Source organism: Lissotriton vulgaris, chromosome 4_1 (genome assembly GCF_964263255.1).
Source record: "Lissotriton vulgaris chromosome 4_1, aLisVul1.2, whole genome shotgun sequence".
NCBI classification, from domain to species: domain Eukaryota; kingdom Metazoa; phylum Chordata; class Amphibia; order Caudata; family Salamandridae; genus Lissotriton; species Lissotriton vulgaris.
This window is the reverse complement of record NC_141691.1, coordinates 1,117,781,586-1,117,805,551: the sequence shown is the minus strand read 5'-3', so window position 1 is coordinate 1,117,805,551 and position 23,966 is coordinate 1,117,781,586. Positions and strand designations below refer to the sequence as shown.

At 46.5% G+C, this 23,966-nt stretch overlaps 1 protein-coding gene across 1 annotated transcript in view; it reads left to right on the top strand.

The window, feature by feature from the left end:
* LOC147722959 (dynein axonemal heavy chain 5-like) overlaps nt 1-23,966 on the top strand; it is a 1,378,573-nt gene that overhangs the window by 847,844 nt on the left and 506,763 nt on the right. The window contains exon 60 of the mRNA XM_086965349.1: nt 18,912-19,079. Within this exon, the coding sequence (XP_086821475.1) occupies nt 18,912-19,079 (168 nt within the window). The remainder of the gene's footprint in view (nt 1-18,911; nt 19,080-23,966) is intronic.

Here is a 23,966-nt window from a genome sequence, read left to right as displayed (position 1 = left end):
CCTTACCCGCAATGGAATGACAATTCCAATCAGAAGCTGAGATCTGGCTGAGATCTGGTTTAAAACCAAGTCACCCCGGCCATGTCTGACTCTTGGTGCCGACGTCTTCCAGCCTTAAAAGACTTGAGTGCAAATTTAAAACAAGCATTAGAAATGCAATAGGTCTCGCAGCATTAGAGTTAGTGCTTTTAGAATTGTTAATGGTTTTTTTTGTAAATCTTTAGCATGAGGTTGAGGGTGAGTGAGGGTGAGTGAGGGTGAGTGAGGGTGAGTGAGGGTGAGTGAGGGTGGGTGAGTGTGAGTGTGAGTGAGGGTGAGTGGGGGTGAGTGTGGGTGAGTGTGGGTGAGGGTGAGGGATTGAGGGTGAGGGGTTGAGGGTGAGTGAGGGTGAGGGGTTGAGGGTGAGTGAGGGTGAGGGGTTGAGGGTGAATGAGGGTGAGGGAGGGTGAGGGGTTGAGGGTGAGGGGTTGAGGGTGAGTGGGAGTGAGTGAGGGTGAGGGGTTGAGGGTGAGTGAGGGTGAAGGTGAGTGAGGGTGAAGGTGAGTGAGGGTGAGGGTGAGTGAGGGTGGGTGAGTGTGAGTGTGGGTGAGTGAGGGTGAGTGTGGGTGAGTGTGGGTGAGTGTGGGTGAGTGAGGGTGAGGGATTGAGGGTGAGGGGTTGAGGGTGGGTGAGGGGTTGAGGGTGAGTGAGGGTGAGTGAGGGTGAGGGGTTGAGGGTGAGGGGTTGAGGGTGAGTGGGGGTGAGTGAGGGTGAGGGGTTGAGGGTGAGTGAGGGTGAGGGGTTGAGGGTGAGTGAGGATGAGGGGTTGAGGGTGGGTGAGGGTGAGTGAGGGTGAGTGTGAGTGAGGGTGAGTGAGGGTGAGTGAGGGTGAGGGTGAGTGAAGGTGGGTGAGGGTGAGGGGTTTAGGGTGATTGAGGGTGAGGCGTTGAGGGTGAGTGAGGGTGAGGGGTTGAGGGTGAGTGAAGGTGAGGGTGAGGGTGAGTGAGGGTGAGGGGTTGAGGGTGAGTGAGGGTGAGTGAGGGTGAGGGGTTGAGGGTGAGTGAGGATGAGTGAGAGTGAGGGTGAGTGAGGGGTTGAGGGTGAGGGGTTGAGGGTGAGTGAGGGTGAGGGGTTGAGGGTGAGTGAGGGTGAGGTGTTGAGGGTGAGTGAGGGTGAGGTGTTGAGGGTGAGTGAGGGTGAGGGTGAGGGGTTGAGGGTGAGTGAGGGTGAGGGTAGGTGAGGGGTTGAGGGTGAGTGAGGGTGAGTGAGGGGTTGAGGGTGAGGGTGAGTGAGGGTGAGGGTGAGTGTGGGTGAGGGTGAGTGTGGGTGAGGGTGAGTGAGGGTGAGGGGTTGAGGGTGAGTGAGGGTGAGTGAGGGTGAGGGTGAGTGAGGGTGAGGGGTTGAGGGTGAGTGAGGGTGAGTGTGGGTGAGGGTGAGTGAGGGTGAGGGTGAGTGAGCTACATCTAATGACTTCAGAGGACTGCTTATAGACTGTTTAAATTACAACCACTGTCGATAGTAAGTACTATTGACCCTGATAACACCCTAATATATGTCCAAAGTCACAGTTTGGTAGGACAGGGCCAGACCAATGTATATGTTTCTATCCCAACAAACACATTTAAGCCACACGGCAGTCTTAGACCTCTATTCATACACACATTCTCCAACACACACGAAAATAGTTACACGCACACACAAACATCCTAACATACATGACTTTGGAATCAGTTAAAAGTACATACACTTGCACACCCACATTGAAGCCCATAGCATAGCAGGACACAGTATGTATAAAATAGATATTTGTGAAAACACTGGCAGATATACACTGTACATAATAAAATATTACAATCTTTAAGTACCGAGTACCTTCGAAACGTGAAGTTATTTCTAAATGCACATGTATACGTGTAATAATGTGCAATTTGATACACTAAACAACCTCCCAATTTACATGAAACATGTTTGGTGCACCTGGTATTTTAACGCTTAATAAGCAGAACATTTAGCCAGCATCCAAAAAAAGAATTACCATCATGAAAATCAAAAACAGGATGACGTGAACTAATAACTTCCAACCATATATATATATGCAGAAATGATTAACAAAAGTAAATAATGTGGTAGCAGAGAACTGAACATAATTAGATATCCTAAGGTACAGGATAAAGCACTGTAAACAATATATTTTTAATTAGTGCAAAAAAATTCTGGACCAGCCATGCTTTGACAGCTATAAAACCTATCCCTGCAGATTAACTGAAAAAATCCGCAGCCAGCATGAAAAGCCGTGTATTATTTTAATGTCACACCCCAGAAACATCTCCTCAATAAACACGACTTTTCAAACCCAAATAGACAAGCCTGGGGTAGAAAAACAAACAGCTTGCAGAGATTAAGGCACCTTTTGTGCTTTTGAATGAGCATTTCTTCTCGCAGACTAAATTAAGCGCGTCTGTGCGTTTCATAGGAAGGAACATTTAGCACTGAATGGAAAAAATGTTCTATCACACAAGAAATCCGTGCAGCTGTGCGGAACTTGGCCCAGATGGTAAAAGACTAGAAAGCAGCCGAGTGACAGACAGTAGGCCTTTTCCATTGCGGAGGTCAAGGCCGCAGCCTCGAGGGGTAGCCCTGGGCTTTGCACCGTCCAAGATGGGCGCCCACACCACCAAACATTCTACGTTGACTATTGCAGATGCGGCGACTGTGCACAGTAATATCTCATAGGGTGCTACGGCCATAGAGGCCAGGCCGCGACTGGCTCGTGGACGACTGCGTGTTGAAGCCCTTCTAGGAACCATTGACCAGAGAGACTGCGCGGGTCAAATGGCGCGTGAAAAACAAGGCGCACCCATAGACACTGAAAACACACAACACCAGCTGTCTCGGCAGACTGAAACACCCCTCTAACGCACGCTGGTTAATAAAACGAGGCACAACACCGAGGAATATTGACCAGATCACTAATAAGATTGGAGCGCCAATTGATTTTGAACCAAATCAATAGGAGATTAACACAATATTTGTAAAGCAGTGGAATGTGGTGGGGACGTGGCGCAAACATGCGGGTGATCTTTTCAATACCTCTGAGCAGTCGATCGAACAAGGGCCTTACAGTATGGCGCGTGCCTCCGGGCGCACAGACCCTGTCAGATACCTCCAGTGTCACAGGGAGACCCTGAAGCTGCGACAAGCTTTGTATGCGAAGGAATACTGGGCGCATCTTTCCATTTCTGAAAACAATGATCAATTAAAAAAATAAAAAATAAAAATAAACAGGACGGACGGAGGAGAGGGGAGGGGGGAGGAGAAATGCGACACGGTGGGAAGGGGAGGGGGCGGAGCGGGGGTGTGGGAGGAGTGCGGGAACAGACGGGAGGGGAGGAGAGTAGGAGGAGGAGTAGGGGAGGCACGGCCTAGCGGCCGTGCAATCAAGAAGTGAGGGGGCGGGAGAGTAGGCAAGGCAGGCGGCTGGGGCCATGTGCACGCGCTTTTAAGCTCAATGCGCATGCGCATTGAGCTTAAAAGTCACGGGCACTGCAAGGAATCGCCACGATTCCTTGCAAGTTGGATAAAGAGTAGATGAGCCCCCATAGTCTCGCTTGCTCGATGCGCATGCGCATCGACAGGCGAGACCTAAACAAGCAGCACTGAAAGCGATTGCGAAAGCTATTGTTAAACAAAAAAACGCCGGCGAGTGGGGCACGCACGCGAGCTACTGCCAGCATATATCTTCTATTACCAATAGGCCATGGGCGGAGCTACACGACCGCCCATGGCCTATTGCGTGTTCTGTTTTAAAAACACACGCACGCCTTGGCCACTGATAATGGACCTAGGAAACAACAGGCACAATCTGCCTGGAATTCCTACGTCCATTTTCAAAACCCCGGGAAAAGGACTCTGGGCTACACCCACACTGCTTACGCAGTGTAGTCTAGGCCCGAGACCTAAAAACAAGCAGATGTTCTGACAAACTGCAAATGGTGACCTTTGACAAATCTCCCCAGGAAGGCACTATCGTTTTTCTTTTTTTGTGCTACTCTTTTTGGGCCTCCTTTTAAAAGCTGAAGAAAGAAGAAATGGCTTTGCATCATGACAGCCGTACTTTGAAAAGTGATACCCAAGTTCTAAAAATAAATGCAGTGTTTTAAGGAAAAAAAAAAGGCGTTCAGGGGCATTGCATAAAGAGACCATATGGCAGCAAGTCTTGTGCTAATGTGCATACTTACTTTCTGCGTGGTGTGTGGTCCATGCAGATAGTGGAATGTTGTTGTTCTCAACAGCTCACTACTACCAAATGTGGACTCTGGTGTAGATAAGCAAAATGCCGTAACACGCATTCCAGTCACCCAGCGGGTGTTGAGTGGGCTAACACAGATGTAAAAGAAGCTGCCAGTAGAGCGGTTGCCGAAGGAGGCTGAGGCACTTCCCCACTCTATGTATTAAATGCTGGTTCATTCGATTGGCGGTGTGTATAATATGTATTATTTACAAGAGGTTAAGGGAGTCCACTAAAGCAATCTCTTAGCCCAGAGGACCTGCTTAATGTAACTCAGCATTTGCATCTGCATTGCTTCCACCTTATCTGCAAGAACTCCGGGGAAGGGTGTGTGGGAGGTTAAGAGAAGTGCTATGTTGTTGACCGTAGTGTTTCTTTCCAGCTACAGTTCAAATCAAATGAAAGATAACCTTGATTTAAAATTTGGTTAGAGAGCCACTGAGAGGTGCTCACGGTAGTAAATTCTGTATCTACTGCTTATGTTTCAGTCTTTACTTAGTTAGAGCTTGCTGTGCTCCTGTAGGTCTGGTTCCAGGCAGGTTGCACTTGCAAAAGTATCAATTATGGTTTGCCATTAATGCTATGTGCCCTCCAGCAAGATCATTGCATTTCGTGGATGGATATATTACACCATTAGTGTTGCCCTCATGTGTTGGTGATGTTGCACCAAGTAGTAGTTTTGATAGATAATCACCCTTGCACATTCATTAAATTGTATTTGCTATTAAGATACCATGTTGGATTTATTATTTTTTTGTATAGGAAGACTTAAAGATGCAAGAAAATACTGCCTTTTTGTGAAAAGCATACACTATGCAGTATTTTGCTGTGTGTGCAGTGTATCTCCCAAAGAAAACAAGCTTCATTTTATGACTGCTTCTTAACTTTCTTCTTTGAGAGCATAGCTTAACTCTGCTGGTGCAGCCTATTGAGACAACATTGGCATAGCCAATAGGTCTCGCCTTGGGGACCTTATAAGTGTTTAGCCATGCAACAGTTGATGTTGTTGCACCAAGAATATTGTGCTGCATAACTAAACACTAATAAGGTCCCAAAAGCGAGACCTATTGGCTATGCCAATGCTTGTTAAAAAATGTTGTGTTGCCAGTAAGATAAATCATTTTTCCCATCAGATTCATCTAAAAAAATGTATGTATGAATAATATCTCAGTTGTTCCCTTTCTGTTCCCAGATATCCCCATCATATGCCAGTTGTTGCTAACATGTGCTCGGGTAACCCATCATACGGCAATTATTATGATCAGGTTCTAGTTATTCCCATTTATGCCAGGGAATGCCCTCGTGCACCCAGGTGTCTTGTAATATTCCAGCTAATGCCACTGTATGCCCAAGTATCATCATTGTTTATAAATCAATGTGAAGGAATGCCTAGCTATTCTGATAAGCCAATAAAGGTCAGCATGCACGATGCATGTAAGTACTCATCAAGTTCCCAATTATGCCTTATATGTCAGCAAATGATGCTGTGCGTCCAGATATCTCCTTCTACTGCCAATCAGTACCATGATGTGTACAGGTATACAGGTATCTACATTGCACCAGTTAATTGACCCATGTGAACATACATCCCTATTCATCTACTGATCAATTCCACCAAGCAGCTTGGTAAACCCATTATTCCAGTCAATACCACTGAGGGGTTGTTTACAAGTCTGGTGGTCCATGGACTGTCAGACTCACAGGGACGCAGCGATATCGGTCTCCCCACCTCCCTATTATGAGCTTGGCGGTGGGACCACCACAGCCTCTCCACCGCCGTTCGCTGGCAGCGTTGCAGCGGTGTAGAGGCATCCATATGCTTTGTGGTGACTGCTGCAATCCCACCAAGCATATTAAGAGTTTCCTCTCTGCCAGGGTTTACATGGTGGTTCCTCCTTCATGTAAACACTGGCGTACAGGAAACAATGGCCCTTTGGATACACATGCGACTTTTTAGTCCAAGCCATGCAGGAATTGTTTTTGGCGTTCCCATTGCATTGCCCGTATTTAGCGCCACTGCCGTGGAATGCCGAAAAAAAGCCCGCCAGACAATAGTTAACTCCATATCTGGTGGGTGGCCTCACCACAGGTTAGGCAGTGCGACGGTGGGGTGGACCCATCGCCGCATCGCCAAACTCGTAATCAGGCCGTTAGTGCTTAGGTATTCATCTCAGGCCAGTCATTACTAATATAGGCCAATGAGCGACATAATGCACCCTGCATATATTCATTTCTATGGTAATCACTTCTGTGATGAACCCTAGCTAATCCTCTAATTCCAGTAAATAGTATTATGTGCATGCAGTGGGAGTATTTACTGCCCTATGCAGGGCAAATTAACACTTCTAGTTCACAAATGGTGTTCACTCACACAGCATGCCATCCGAGCCAGATGAGGAAACCAGGGTAATATACATGCTCCCATGTCATGTTCCATCTGCCTATCCGTAACTCCGCATAATACATCAACCACTTCCTCTCAATATGTTCCCAGCTGCGGACAACTACACATCATATGGAGAAAGTCTGCTGCTTCCAAATGGCATCGGGGGCATCGGGCGGTATCCACTGTAAAATATTTATTTATCCGCGCTGGGGTTTAATACGCCCTAAGTAATATGTAGAAATGGATAAGTTGGAATCTAGCATTATGCATGCTCTTCCGCGCTCTTTCTACTACCTTAGCCCATGTCGCTTCAGGAATTTCTTTACCCAGGTCAGCCTCCCATTTCCCCTGCAATTGACTCAGCGGCTGCCGCCCCTCATCCACCATTCGCCTATATAAGCACGTTATAGCTTTGACTGTCCCTGCTGTCATTACGACATATTGACATGTTAAAGACGTCTTTGACTCCGATAACCCTTCCCCCTAATGACGTTGGACCGCTGACACTAGGGCGAGGTGCAGTAAGAAATCACCCCTGGGAAGGTCATATCCATCTTGCAATGCCTGATAAGGCAAAAGGACTCCCTCCTCATACAGGTCCCCAATCATTTGCAACCATTCTCCTCCCACACGACTAGCGCAGACCAGTCGCCCCCATGCGGGAGGGCCGTGTGCATGCCTAGAGGAATCTCCGGGGCATATGTCCGGGTAGCTCCACTGCTCCGCTGGCTTTGTTTCCAGCATAATCTCAGCGTTCGCTCCTCGTGGGTCAACGAGCCGATTCACAGCCGCTGACAAAGGACAACAAAGGATAACACATGGCGTGGGATCCATTGGCCCATCGGGCAATCCAGGCCCCTAAACTCCCTTGACACTGCTTGGGTTATCAACTGCAGTTGAGCAGCCAGATAATACAATTCGAAGTCCCGGACCGCCTATCTGCCCTCGACCCGGGGTCGCATCATCGTGGCCAGTGCCACTCGCCATCTGCTGCTCCCCATAGGAACCCTCCCGTCAAGGATCGGAGAGTCCCAAACACTGAGCCTGGAATCCAGATCGGAAGCGTCCTAAAATAATAATCTTCAAGAGTGCCACTCAGCTCACCACCGATAGTGGCAGTGTACCCCAGAATGTAATTCTCCCTTTAATCCCTTGTATCGCTCTACCCACATTACCCTCCAAAAGGTTCTCCTGCCTATGATAGATATTAGTCCCAAGATAAGATAGGCAGTGAGGCTACCATCGTATTCCGCCCAGGTGATCAGGGCTCTCTATCGTCTGATGTACTGGAAACAGGAAAGTCTTTGCCCAGTTTACTCAAAGCCCTGAAACCACACCAAACCTGCTCAGGAGCATCGTTGCCCCCGTCAAGACCTCTCCTGGGGCGGCCAGAAACATGAGCAGATCATCTGCGTAAAGCAAGATATACTGCATGTCTCCGCGTAGCCCCAGGCCGGCATAATGCTTTCCTGACCTGGCTCGTGTGGCCAATAGCTCAATCGCAAGAGCAAACAGCAGTGGAGACAGTGAGCGACCTTGTCCCGTTCCCCGCCCCACTAAACAGGATGAAGAAACCGTCTCCCCATCCGCTCTCAGGCCGTCACTGCGCTGTATAGTATTTGAGTCCACCGCACGAATGCCTCTCCCAGACCCATCACTCGCATAACCTGAAATAAAAACAGCCATTCCAGGCTATCGAAAGCCTTCTCAATATCGACCGAAGGAACCATTGAGGTAAGTGGCAAACTATGGTCCTCTCCCAAAATACGAAGTAGTTGCCGCACGTTAGTAGACGTGTTCTGTTTAGGGAAAAAATCCGCCTGGTCCTGATGGACAGCTGCGTCATGTACGGAAGGAGCCGAGACGCAAGGATCCTACTCAAAATTTTGTAGTCGGTAGTCAACATTGAGAGAGTGCGATATGCAGTCATGTTGGATGGTTCTCTCCCAGGTTTCAGGAGGGGAACAATAATAGCCTCCCGAATGGTAAGCGGTAGCTGCCCCGCCTTCCGTGCCTCCTGATATACCGCTTGGAGTCGTAGGGCTAAGCGATCCACGTACATGGAATAGAATCTTTTGGTAGGCCATCTACCCCAGGTGTTTTATTACGTGCCATATGCTTGATTGCACTCCTGATTTCTCCGATCGTGATCTCACGCCCTAGTAAATCTTCATGCTCTTTCTCAAATCGCGGCAGGGCCAAGTCCGCGAAGAACTCCCCTATGACGTCTTCACCCTGTCCCAATTTAGTACAGTAGAGCTCAGTATAATAATCCAAAAATAAGCTATTTATCCCCTGTTGCATGTATACCATTTCTCCTGTCTGGGCTGTCAGTCCTAGTATTGGTGTTCCCCGGGGGTGCGGATTGGCCAACCATGCCAGCAGAGCGCCTGACTTATCCCCCTCTGCGTGGACCCTCGCTATGTAGGACCTGTGGTCAAAGGAGCGCAGTCTTTCCATCTGTACCACCATTGCCTCCCTAGCTTCCAAGACCTCACTTTGCACTTCTGAGCCCGCAGGGCGGCTCTCTCAGCTCCATGCAACCGGCACTCTGCCTTATCTAGATCTGTCAACAGCGTTTTCCTTACCCCCGCCATTTTGCCAATACAGAAACCCCGAACTACCACCTTAAAAGCATCCCACTCAACTGCCGCTGATTTCCCCATCCCTGCGTTCTCATCAAAATACTGACTAACACCCATCCCTAGGTCATCGCAGAAGACCGGATCTTCCAGTGCCTCGGGTCGGAGCCACCAGGTTGGAATCACAGTTCTCTCTCGGACCCATCCTATCCGCACCAATAGCGGATTATGATCCTATATCGTCCTAGTCAAGTATTCACTATAAATTACCTTGGTGTGGACTTCAGGGGTACACAATATCGCATCAAGCCGCACATGCAGGTCATGGGGGCCGGAGTAATAAGAATAATCCTGCTCCTCTAAATGATGCGCTCTCCATGTATCCACCAACCCCCAATTATTCTGCCATCTGCTTCTCGCCTTGGAGAGTCTGTGTACTGGGGCGGCAGGAAGCGGGGGTGGGACCTATCCTTCTCTACATCTACAATTGAATTAAAGTCCCCTCCCATTATTATCGAACTAGTCAGGTATGGCGCTATGCTCCCTGATAGACAGGCAAAAAAAGAGATCTGGTCCACATTAGGGGCGTATATGCTACATAGCAACACTTCCACCCCATTGAGCGACCCCAGCACCACTACAAACATTCCCTCTGGGTTCACCAAATGTCGCATCGGCTGGAAAGGGACACCCGCTCTGACCCATGTCAAAGCACCCCTAGCAAAAGCTGAATAGGTTGTGTAAAATAATTGCCCCCTCCATCTACGTTTAAGTGCTAACCCCTCAGGTCGATTAATATGTGTTTCTTTGAGAAAGGCTATGTGTGCCCCCCGCCGTACCAAATAAGCATGCACCTTATGACGACCGCTGCATTGTGTGGAGCTCCTGTACATTCCAGGTAACACATTTCAAATCATGTAACATTCCCATTTTAGGATCAATTCCCCCCGAGCATACACTCCTCACATAGGAACACACCAGTGGTTCTGACTACCCCAACCAAACCCCAAAACCCGCCCCAACTTCCCCACCCCAGAACAGGCGCTACAACACTAGTACCCATCCAAACTTATGCTCCAACTGTTCCTTCAATAAAAACCCAAGGAGCTACACCCACACAAAATTATGGGAGTGGGCCCAAAGCTTCAGAGGGTCGACCTCTCAGCATACCATCAACCTGCGCACAACCTCCATGAGAGCTAGCCAGCCCCATTCGAGGCTACAGTGTAGCGGGATCGCCTAAGTGTGCACTCAACCGACCCTGCCAACCCCTCCAGCCATCAGTAGTTAATCATCAGTCAACCAAGTCTAGGGGAAACACTCCAGCGCCGGAACCAACTCCCTTCATGATCCTCAGCTCATGCATGGCGAGCCACAGTGTTACCCATCCACGATCTCATCAGCAGTCCCAGCAGTCACATGTGGCAATTAAACGTTTTCCAATCCGAGTGTTCAGTGTTCGTTCCCAGAGAGCCCTTTTCCGATTCTGTCTCCTCCAGAGACGCCGTCCTGTCCTCTCGCTAAATGGCCATGACAGCCTGCAAGGCAGCAAGGCGTTCTTTCTCCGTCTGTGTCACCGTTGGCTTCTGAGCTGCAGGATGGTGTCGCCGGATGCGCCGTGACCTACGCGGCCGCGGCCCCTCTGTTAGAGAGCTCGTGCTGCGCCCGCCTCCCTGGCTCCTGCTTTATATAACTCCAGCCAATCCCAGGCTTCCTCAGGGCTGTTGTGGAAAAACGAATTATCATCCATGGTTATCTTTAGGCGTACTGGGAACATTAAGGAGTATTGCAGGCCCTCGTCCCGGAGTGCTCTTTTGACTGCCACAAATGAAGCCTGGCGGCACTGCACCTCAAGTGTGTAATCCGGGAATAGTGTCACCGTACTGTTGCCCACTGTATACGAGCCCGCAGTCCAAGCCTTGTGCAACAAGAGGTCACTGTCTTTGTAATGGAGCAGCCTGGCCACCACCGGTCAGGGTGGTCTTCCGGGGACCAGCGGCCGGACTAGCACCCTATGGGCTCTTGCCAGGGTGAAGAAAGATGTTGGGCCCTCCGGAGCGACGTCTTTTCTCAGCCAGTCTTCCAAGTTATCCACCATACTAGCCCCCTCTACTCCCTCCGGCAGCCCCACCATCCGGACAATTGTTCTTTGATTCCCCCCTTCGGCATCTTCTGCCCTCCGTTCCAGGATTTGCAGCCGGTGTTGAAAGTCCGATTCAGAAAAGGGGGTGGTGATGAACAGAGTGTCTGAATTAAGCAGACCACTCTTACCCAGTCCAAAGATCAGGGCTTGATCCATCACCGTTATTTATCTCACTGCACCATCCCAGCTGAGAACCTGGCTATATGCAAATCAGTCTGTCCCTGGCCCAGTGCATCATGGGAACAGGGCAGACTAAACTATCAAGCCAATTCTTCACCAGAAAGGAGACAAGCTACCGGGGACCGGTTTCTGGCATTTCAGCCGTCTTCGGCCCGGCTTGCTTGAATCCTGATGGTGCAGTGAGAAAGGGACTCATGTCTGAGTATACCCTGCCACACCTATAGTGGCCAAAAACGATTCAGAAAAGGGGGTGGTGATGAACAGAGTGTCTGAATTAAGCAGACCACTCTTACCCAGTCCAAAGATCAGGGCTTGATCCATCACCGTTATTTATCTCACTGCACCATCCCAGCTCAGAACCTGGCTATAAGCAAATCAGTCTGTCCCTGGCCCAGTGCATCATGGGAACAGGGCAGACTAAACTACCAAGCCAATTCTTCAACAGAAAGGAGACAAGCTACCGGGGACCGGTTTCTGGCATTTCAGCCGTCTTCGGCCCGGCTTGCTTGAATCCTGATGGTGCAGTGAGAAAGGGACTCATGTCTGAGTATACCCTGCCACACCTATAGTGGCCGAAAACGATTCACAAAACACCCCTTGTTGTTTAATTATTTTGTCCACCATAAGCGTGGAAGGGTATACTCAGATGTGAGTCCCTTGCTCATTGCACCATCAGGATTCAAGCAAGCCAGGCCGAAGGCGGCTGTAATGCCAGAAACCGGTCCCCGGAAGCTTGTTTCCTTCCCAGTGAAAGAATTGGCTTGGTAGTTTGGTTTGCCCTGTTCCCATCATGCACTGGGACAGGAATAGACTAATTTGCATATAGCCAGGTTCTGAGCTGGGATGGTGCAGTGAGCTAAAAAACGGTGTTGGATCTAACCCTGATCTCTTGACTGGGTGAGAGTATTCTGCCTAATTCAGAAACTCTGTCCATCACCACCCCTTGTTGTTTAATTATGGTGTTGAAAATCCGTCATCTGGGCTGCCATCGTCTTTTGGACAGGTTACAAGGATTCTAGGGTGACATCTGTCTGCTTCAACCTGTAGGCCAGTTTGGCATGGTCAGCTCGGGGGAATCCAAGACCCTGCGTCACATGCGCAATGTCTAGTTGTAGAGCCTCCCTGGTGTCTGTAATAGTCTTGAGTATTTGATCCTCTTGTTGTTGGAGCATCCCTTCTGAATGAAGCGTGAGCCCCTCCTGCATTCCCGGGGCACCTGCGTCCTCTTCCTCGTCAGAGGGCACACCTGTCTGTTTCCCTCTGTGCTTCCCCATGATTACTCGTGGCATAAGACCCGGCTCTCAGGCAGGCTCTCCTCCAGTGTTCAACCTCACTCATGGCGACCACCAGCAGTATGCTCATGCCTCTGGCAGTCGAGCTGTCCCCACCGTCTCCGCACTCTCTACTCTCTGCGCGGCCTGCTGCCTCTTGGGTGCATCCTTCCAAGCTGTTCTTCCTTCTTGTCCCTGTGACATGCAATCCACTCAGAATGATCTGCATATTCTATTCTTTTGCAAACTCTATACTAATGAAAGGAATAGACATATTCTCCCCCTCATGCGAAAACTGAACTTCAGACAATGCTGTCCAGCCCTATATTATCTCCAGCCATTACCGTATCCTCTAGTATGTTTCCGTTTGGCCTCGTTTTTTCTATCAGCTTTAAGCAGGAGAAGACTAACCCCCAGATGCATCAAAGCCAGATTCTGTGAATTCCAAATTGCGAAAAATACCGAATCGCAATTTAGAATTCGCAGAATGGGATGCATCAAGAAAAGCAATTTAAAAAAGCGAATCACAGTCGGCCGCAATTGTCGATTGCGATTTTTTCTAAATCGTACAAAAATCGCAGAATCGCCTGTTTCCCATGTTGAAATTGTGATTTCGCAATTACCGAAATCGCAAATTGAGAATTCACTAATTGCGATCGCAAAAATGGGAAGTCGCATTTCGAGCACAATGATGACATCACAACCAGGAAGTAGGCAGTTCCCTCACTCATTCTGAACACAGAGCCTGAGAGTGGAAGAAGCACAGCACAGAGCTCCACCAGACACATCCTGCAGCACCACAACAGGACACACTCACCAAACCAGAATGTCCCAGGAAGCAGCAGGAAGCAGTGCACCTGGCAGAAAACGCAAAATAAAATTTTCTGAGCAGGAGTTGGAGTTCCTAATCGAAGGTGTAAGCAGGGACCATGACAGGCTGTTTGGCAAGGAATCACGGAAGGTGCCTGAAGCCGACAAGAGGCGCATTTGGCAGGTCATCCGGTGACCCAGCGCTCCATTGATGAGCTGAAGAAGAGGTGGTACGACCTCAGAGGTCGTGCAAAAGAGCGCATTGCTGAGAGGCTGACGGAGCAACATGCCACGGGAGGAGGAGACCCCACAGTTGCGCCTGACACGCCACTTGAAGACCTGGTGTAGGACACACTCAACCTTGCACCCTGCGTGGGGGTCACCCGGCTGTACACATCCCGACTCACCCAACAATCCCAAGGTAAGTGCCAGGCAACTGCGACCCCGTCCCCTAACAATGCCCATGCCTCCAGAGCTAGCCATTTGATAACCCCAGTAATGCAGGCCATGTACATCTGAAATGCCATATTGCATTGTGGAACCTGTAGTGTGACAATAGTTCCCGGATAGCCACACACAGCCAGACCTGTCAAGTGAAACATATCCCTAAAGCCAGTCAAGAATTGCAAGCCTGCATGCATGTTGCAACATCCCATGTGCAAGATACATATCATTAATCATGCACCCATTTACATCACAGGTGCTGCAGAACAACCCAGCACAGACAGCGAGGCACTCCAGATTGAGGAGAACCCTGGGGACACCGAGGTAGAGGGCCATCCTGCCCCACGACCTGGATCATCACAACCACCAGCACCACTACCACCACCTCCCCATGCGGACAGGGCCACCCCTGCAGCCACAGGAGGACAGCAACCACCCCATGTGACACCCATGGCAGTGGTACAGGCCACACCACCACCCAGGAGGCAGACACAGCGCACAGCCACTGTGCGTTCGCAGTCCAGCGGACTGATGAGGCATCAGCGCAACGTGTCAACACGCGCTGGCAGGGGGGAACATGTCCAAGATCCTGGGCTGGGCATAGAACGCCGGATGCTAGCTGTCCACCAAAAGCAGGCACAGCACATGGTAGCCATGCAGCTGCAGCTTTATAAGACAGCGCGCAATGTGAGCCAGCTCACGGAAAGCGTGCAGGTGCTGACGGCTGCTGTCAGGGAGAACAGCCAAATCATGGTGTCACAGCAGGACATCACCCGCCACCGCCAGCTGCTGACACGGCTGTCAGCATACACCAGATCAAACCATCTGATTGGTAATGCGACCTCCCAACTTTTGCGTCGGTCCCTGGCGATGCAAATTCAGATGGTGCAATGCTGCCAGGACGTCACCAGGGCACGGGAACAGGTCACAACAGCTGTCCAGAATCAGCAGGCGTGTGGCTATGGCCATGCAGGGGGGGGGGGATGATGCCAGTGAGGGCACATCAAGTCTCAGCAGCCTGTCCGTGCAGGTGGAAACTGTACGCCGCCGCAGCACCAGGCCCAGTGCAGCATCACGGGCCAATACTGGCGAGGAGGATGTGGAGAGGCGACTGGGTGCGTCCGGCCGGAGGCGCCAGTGATTCTATGTACTTTAGCAGCAGTGCCATGCTGATAAGACAAGCACGCCTGCTTCGCTATCATGGGGCAGTATGCGGAAATACAGTTGATGTATTGTGAAAAATGAATTTAAAGAAATATTATTGTGCAAAAAATAATAAGAATTTATTTCAAACGTAAATCCGACTCATGTCATTATTTCATTTGGCATGCATGAGTGCAGTGTTGTGTGAGGGGTATGGGTGCACTAGAAATAGTTCATTGTTATTTGGTTGCGGCGCCTGTGTCCTTCTGCAGGATTCTCCCCGCGTGCATGATGCACATGTGCAGGTTGGCGGTTGTCCCCCTCCGACTCACTGCCAGAGATCTCCACAGGTATTCTCCGCTTGGTAGAAATATTGTGGAGTATGGCACACATGGCCACGATGCAGCAGCAGACCTCGGGCTGGTATTTGAGGGTCCCACCAGTCTTATGTAGGATGCGGAATCGGCTCTTTAATAGCCCAAATGTCCGTTCAATGCAATTTCTAGTGTGAATGTGTGCAGCATTGTAACGCCGTTGCTGTGGTATGGCAGGGTTGAGGTATGGGGTGAGGAGGTACTCACGGAGGCCGTAGGCGCTGTCACCTGAATGAAAGGACCAGAGGGTCAGTGCCTGTTATGCACAGCTACATGGTCTTGACGTACTGTATGTGGGTATGTGTACTTACCTAGGAGGTGTCCTTCGCCATAGTCACCCCTGGCCAAGCGGGTGTGTATGCCACTGTGCCGGAAGATGAAGGAATCATGCGTGCTCCCCGGGTATTGGGCCACTATGTCAGTGATGATTGTCTTTGCATTGAAGACCATCTGGATGTTCAGAGAGTGGTAGGACTTGCGGTTCCGGGACATGTACTCTGTCTCAGCGGGTGGTCAGATGTAGATGTGGGTACAGTCAATGCATCCAATTACATGGAGAAATTGTGCAATGTTGTAGAATTGAAGCTTTGTTTGACTTAAGTCCTGTTGGTTGCTTCGGAAGGTTATGCAATGGTGTATCCGGGTCAGCATTGCGTCGAGGAAACTCCGTAGGCAGCAGGACAGTGTGCTCTGGGAGATCCCCCCTGCATATGCAGGAGTGTTATCTGCAGCCGGAAGATGCGCTCCTGAATCCTGCGTTGGTTCCGGGCTGCACGCTGGTGCCTCAGCCGCCTTGCCACGATGTATAGACCTGGCATTGTGAATGTCCTCATGCTCCTACTGTATCTCCTTAAGTGTGTTTGTTTTGCCCCGCCCATTTTTACAGTTTACATTTTTTATTTTATTTTTCAAATTGAACTTTATGGTTACCACCTGGTTTGACTTCTCCTTAAATAGCGCCTCGCTAATAGCGATTTAGTTTTTTTCGCTAATTGCAATTTTTGATTTGCGAATATTTTGCGAGTTCGCTAATTTTTTCGCAGAATCAGTGGAACATCTTTATTACAGAATCGCAAAGGGGGTTCCACGTTGATTCTGCAAATTTAATTGCGATATTTTGCGAATTCGTAATTCGGTTGGTTTTTCAATCATGAATTGCGGGAACAGAAATTGCGATCGCAATAGCTGTTTCGCAACTATTGCAATCGCAATTTTGGTTGATGAATCTATCTCTAAATCCCTAAACTGTTATTTTAAACGCAATTAAAGGTGCTGCCCTGTTTAAAATCTCTCTATATGTCTATGAATTGATGTTTGCGGATGACGACCTTTTGATGTCCAAGTCGCCGATGGGAATACAGAGTATACTGGACAGCTTTGTAAACTTTTGTAACAAGAGGGGGCTGGATATAAATACCTTGAAGACCAAGTTTATGGTCTTCAACCCAGCCAGGAAAACACATCCTAATCCCCATTTAGATGACACTGTCCTGGAAAGGGTTTCTGTATTTGACTATGTGGGTGTCACCCTTACAGAAAATATGGAATGGGGGCCACAAATTGGCAAAGCTAAACTCAAGTTAGCACAGACTACCGGTGGGATTGCTAAATAACTGTGTGATTCCTCCTACAATTATTGAAATGTACAAGGCACAAGCTAGGGGTGCCACAATGTATGGGTCTGAACTCTGGGGACATTGTTCTTGTAGTTATGTAAGCAAAGTCGAGAACAGCTTCTTAGGACAGATTTTTGGTCTCCCTTCCAGCACCCCGTTAACCCCCCTGTGGCTAGATTTAGGTATAAGGCTGATTGAAGATGAGATTGGCCTAAGACCCCTAACTTTCTGGCGTAGATTGTGGGTGACCCCGGACTGGCAGAATATCAGACAGAAACAAAAGAGTTACTGGGTCTCCCAGGGTAGAAAATTGCTTGGTTTGCACACATAAGAGAAGAGTGCAGTAGGACAGGAAAACCAACCCTCTAGAGTAACCCTGAAGAAACATGTTCTGCAGTCTCACGTGCTGAACTGGTGAGAATTTACTGAAAATATAAATTGTCAGCCTTTCATGGGAATCCGGATCCAGGCCATCTGACAGCTGAATTCCTTACTGGGAAAGATGAGTATAAATTAGAACCCTTCCTGAATGATATTCTACCTTTCCCAGCATGAAACCTAAATCTTCAGTTTAGATTTAGTACCCCTCCACTGCGGGCCTTCACTTGCAAATGGTCTGGAACTGCCCAACGTGGGTGCCCAGCCTGTAACCATCAGGAGGAGTCGGAGCTGCATGTTTTATTTTTCTGTCCGGTCTACAAATCTGCAAGACAGTGTTGGCTTATACAGTTGTGGAGGAACTTGGGGTTTGTGCACTGCCAGGAAGCACTTAGAATTCTGAAATGTCATACCTCCAAACCCATTGTCTCTGCTGTCTCCCGATTTTTAAATTCAATGTGGCGCAGGTGCTGGGCTCTCCTAAAAAATAAAAATGAAAATAACCACACCGGTTGCTAATGCATAGACTGTTTTTACTCCTTAAACCAAGAAGAGAGAAAAACTCATTCTAACCTTTTTATTGTTCTAGACTTTTATTCATGAAGATGATTATTTTGAACCTGGACACTACATGTGTAATCCTTTGTTTGTATTCTTTTATCTGTACTGATTTTATCGGATGCGCTGTGTACTGTCTGGTCCCTGTAATCGATCTGTCTCCTATTGGACCCAGGTTGTGCTTTTCTTTTCTCGTCCTTAATGCACTTGCACTTTTCTGAGCCTACTGGCTCTTCCTATAGGCCAGTGCAGCAAAATTTCCTTGGCGCGCAAAGATGTTGCACATTGACTTTTAAATGATCGATGGATGTGTTTTTTAAATTATATAATGTCAAAATTTTGATTGTATTGCATACATACTTTTATGGTCTTAATGACCGAAATAAAGGTTTTTGAACTGGAACTGGAACTATGAATTACTGTTTTGAGTTTTTGATTGTTTCACATTTTACGATTTTTATTGTTGTCTTTTGAAATTGGTTCAGATACATACTAGCATAACTTGTAATGTATCCTTTTTATAATCAGCAATGAAATCATGTCTGTAGAATACTTTTAATGCTGGTATTTTTATTTTTGTTTTTAAATTGGTTTAGATATACATCATCATAACTTGTAATGTATCTCTTTTTATACTTAGCAATGAAATTATGTCTGTATAATACTTTTTATACCAGTATCGTATCAGAAAAAAAAATTTGATTGATGTTGATGATTACGTTGTATGCACAAGTAAATATTCCTATTTCTAATTTCTAGGACTCTATAACAGAAGAGGTGGTAGAACTAATTCAGCCTTACTTGGACATGGAAGATTATAACCTCGAATCAGCTAAAAAGGTCTGTGGCAATGTGGCTGGGCTGTGCTCCTGGACAGAGGCAATGGCTGAGTTTTACAGCATTAATAAAGAAGTTCTTCCCCTTAAGGTAAGATATGTACATGTATTCATAGAAATTAGCTTTACTATGTAGCAGCTTAGTGCAGATTATACAACTCTTAATTATGATGTGATTGAGGATTGGTCTAAGGAAGTAATTGTTTTTCATGCTAACATGAGAATGTATTCATCTCCTTATTTTGTCAAATCTGTCTCCGACTTTTCACATAGTAGAATATTAGTTTTGACAGCGGTGTTTTTTATTGGTCCAGATCTGAGCAAACCATTGAATTCTTGTTGGTGTTTTATTTGTGATCAAGAGCAGACATTTTGATGTGAACACATTTCTGTCTTTTTTCTTCTACTTGATTTTTACAGTATTACTACTGCGTCATGCGGCTCTGCTATGCTTCAAAATCTATATTACACTGAACATAGTAACCATTATTTATCACACACACATTTTGTTTTTATGTACGGATAACACACACAAAAAAACAAGTCAGCAGCATTAAGATATGGTAGAACTTTACACTACCAATAACCTTGGTGCAGAAGTAAAGCATAAACTCATGGTAGCAAGATGTACACCTAGATTATGGGTGTTCACGTATTTTTTTTAAGTATGGACCTACTTTCACCGCTGTGGGGAATTTCTACCAATGTAATCTTAATCTAAAATGATGTAGATCCTTTGCGGTGATAATTGGATATGAACAGCAAGGTTAGCTTTGTAATACATTCCACCATATCTTTACTGAACTATACAATGTGTTTTAAGGATGACACATGTTTAGTTGTGGATGAGTTGCTAAATTCCTTGATACAAATTGGAAGCACTTTGTCACTATTTAAGACAATTGGTTGTTGTTTTAATTCACTTCTTATTGTTTAGACTTGCTTTACATATACAATTGTGTAGCTCATAAATACATAGGGTGATAATTATCTAAAGAAATGAAAGATAAAACAACTTCTTTAATTCAGGTTTGAAAAAAATCTGCTAGCCCGCTGGCCAATCAATGAACTTTAGTGGGATGCTCTGTAGAATTTTGCCAGATGAGAAGCAATATTAATTGCATTTCTCGGTAACAAATCTGTCCCTCTGTCTGGAGTTGCTGTTGTGTTTTTAGTCCAAACCCAAGATTGTAGAGGGTTATAGTCTATTGATTCCCAATAAGGTATCTGACTTGTCAAATTAAATTGACCCCCACTTATAACTTCAAACAAACATTTATGCATTTCTTGAACGTTTTAAAGTTATACGGATCTGTTTGGTAATCTGCGTTCATGGACTTCTTTCTTCAATCCAATTTTCCAGCGATTTGTCTCTGTTTATAAAATGTTTTCCCAGTTCCTCCTGATCAACTTGGTTGGCCTCTGCATGAATGTATTTTGAAGGGTGCAGTCTCAGCAGTTTCACTTGCAGACAACACATATATGTTGAATTACATTTGTTAAACCAAAACTCTAGTGAAAAATAAGTCAACTGTTATTTGACTTTTGTCACAATCCAGCATGATGTGCTTTTCAGGAAAGCCAATGGTGTAACATCATGGAAACCATATAATACATCCTGTGATGTATTGCTTGCGTTTGTGAGTGGGTTGTAAGGATTGCACTCAACTGCCTGGCCTCTCTTCTGAGAGTAACGTACATGCATGTATAAGCAGAGCCATCATGTGCGTCCATGAAGGATCAGTGCTTCCTTTGGACAACTAGGATTACAAGATCACTTCACAACAGCAGAGCACAGTGATTTCATTTCTGGAGGCTACTCAAAGAAATTATGTATTCAGGTCAACTGGTTAAATTGACTGCTTCATGAATAGACCTAAATGTGGAAAGTGGTTAAATTAAAGCCCAGAAACAGAACCACTGTATCCTGATCACATGTAGTCACTGGCTGAAAAAATAATACCTATAAGGTAGTTTCACCTCATTTGATATCTATTTTATTGATAAACGGGTTAAATAGAAGGTAGTAGCGGCATTAAACAGTGTTTTAACAGCAACTCTGGAGACACCAAGGCATCTACAGAAGCAAGTGAATGCAAGCCACTCCCGAAGAGTTTGTTGTATTTTTCCATTAGGAATTTTTTTTAACAAATATATGCCAGACAATTTACTTTACAACAAAATCTTCCAAATTTGCTTGTAAATAAACCATAGGGTTCATTATACAGTACCCAAGAGCATTATCTCTTCCCAGCAGTATATTAAGTCTGTGCCTTTCAGACATGCTGGATCCAAGCCTGCCCTGATGGCATCCCCTTATACATTGAAAACCTGCCATTTCTCTGTGTCCTATAGACTATCCCAGCCCAGCCAATAAGCAGTGTGTCAAATGCATTGATTTATGTACAGTAAAGAGAATTTATAAAGGAAGTTATTTATTTATTCATTTGGACATATTTTAATACTGCAAAAAATCGGTGTGATAAATCAGCCAGTAAAGCTTTAAAATATTAGAGGGCTTATTTTTGCTAATTGTGGCACCACAAATAGAAATTAGGTCAAACATACATTTTGCTACATTATCACTCATGCAAAGGAAATGGAGGACAGAACAAACCACAAACGCCCACAGCGGTTGCACACAAACACACACAATATTTGCACACTTGATATTAAACCAAAAGATCTGGGAACTGAATGTTTGAGAACTGTAGGCGCTGTAATAAAATCAAGCTGTGCTCTAGAATCTGTGGTAGTAACAGCTGTTGAAATTATCCTCATAAATTTGAAGTGTCTACTGTACAGTGTGTGAAGTCTCTACTGTACAGGTACCAATTTTTTTTTATAAATTAGGTAGGTCATTGCCGCTTACGCGCCTTCCTGCATTTGCACAGGTCTGAATGTAAGCTCATCTCGTCTGTAATGGCTCCCATGTACAGAATGACTGCCTCATTAAGTTTAAACACATCAACCTGAGGGCGCTATTGAATTGAGTAATGGCTTGCAGTACAAGAAATTGCACACATCATATTGTGGAATAATTTACTGCTGAAATAAGGGTTTATGAAATGCACATGCTAGTTACAAAACTATTCAGAAAAAAAGTACCAAGAGGAAAATTCTACATGCTATTATCTCAAAGGTGCATGTGAGCATAATAGTTATATGTCACTTGAAGACAGATCAATTAGAAAAGAGACGTGTCTTGCAATTAAGAAATTCTCCGTATTATCAACGCAGGCCCACGATATCCGCAAATTGTGGAAGCGGCAATTGAAAAAACAGAGCCTTATCCTGTGCTCGCACACACAGGCTCTGCTCAGGAGAGTTTGCTGCACCCTGTGAAAGAGTACACCATTTTACAGGCAGTTCATTTATGGACGCCCTGGCCTGTTCAGCATTGTGGCATGCTATCACTGCTGCTTGCCTCATCCTATTGATCTCCTGACACAAGAATCCTTATCCCTATGCTGTGCAGTAGTAACTTTCCGCTCCTGGGGCTGCTCATTGGGTGTTGTGGGTGGCCTTTATAGACCTGATTTTCACTGCAGCCCAATGGTACTATCCTGCACAGGCACTGATGCTTGAGTTTGCTTATGTGTTGCGAGCATGGTCAGATGCAAAGGGCATTCTAGAAATGCCATAATTTGCTTAAAGCAGGGGTCTCCAAACCGGTCCTGGAGAGCCGGATCCATACCAGATTTTTTAAATTACTACATGTATCTCAATGGGGATATCCTGGCTTAAAGTAAGCTCCCATGCAGATGAGGTAAGGTCCCTAGTTTCAGTGTACGGGGGTGTGTTACTGGCTGCAGAGTCTGTATTACAGAAGGGAGATGCACCGAGTGTTCTTTGTGCAAGGGACACAGCTCGGGTAATATGACTTTGAGGTAGGAGAGCGAAGTATCATTTCTACAGATACAGAATGTCAAGCTGTAGGACTTTATTGATCTTCTTAAACTTTGGGGGAACAGGTAATCGCAATACAAAAGAATGCTTCAAAACTCAATTGTTGGCTATAAATGTACCAATCACTTCATGGTTTCTTCTTTGAATTAGAAAGATTTATGAACTTTTGATTTTATACACTCCAAGCTTTCTCGAAGAGGCACTGTGTCCTCCTTCCAGGAGTGCGTTTTTGCCTCATACTATTCCACAGAGCCGTCACAATGACTGGGATCCTAGGTCAATGCACCGCCCTTTCACTTTAGAGTGGGCCTGCACTAGGGTTGTGATGCTGAAGATCGAAACCTTAAGTAGGACAGGTAGACTATTTGTCTATTGATTCAGACTGGTTAGCACCATGTTCCACTTGCGTACTTCTGAAGAGCATCAAGAGAAGTAAAAAAAATGAGGTGAAATGGGCAGGATTTAATGAGTGCATAAATGTCAGCTTGAGAAGTACAACTATTCCCTTTCACAACAACGTCCTTCTCGTTCCTGTACTTGTTTGTCAGGCTCCAAAGACTTACAGTAACTGGCCGGTTTTCAGTTCCCTCCTGTGTCTATTGTACTCCCGTTTATTCCTCAATAGTGGCCCTACTATGGTATATGCCTCTAGGGTTAGTTTCCCGGGTTTCTGCCTCCCTAGAAATGTATAAGCACTGCTGGGGTAATCTTTGTGTCCCCATCAGACCTCAGGCTGTTGGTCAATTTTTAGAAGTGGATCAAATTGCTCACCTCTGGACCCTTTGTGGGCCACGAAGAACACTGCCCAGTTTCCTGCCAATTGAAGTTGAAGTTATTTCAGGTTCAGGTAGACAGTGTGCGTGTGTTTACATTAGTTCAGGCACAACATCACCAAAGGACCGACTAATACCTTCATTCTGGGTTGTGAGAGAAATGCTGATCTGTGCTTAAATGGGATTCTGCACATGGCTGTGCGTTACAGTTTGTGTGGAAACGCCACATGTCCAACTACATTTTCCCATGTAAAAATACCCAGAACCTGGAATGACAAGCAGAAATTGATGCACAT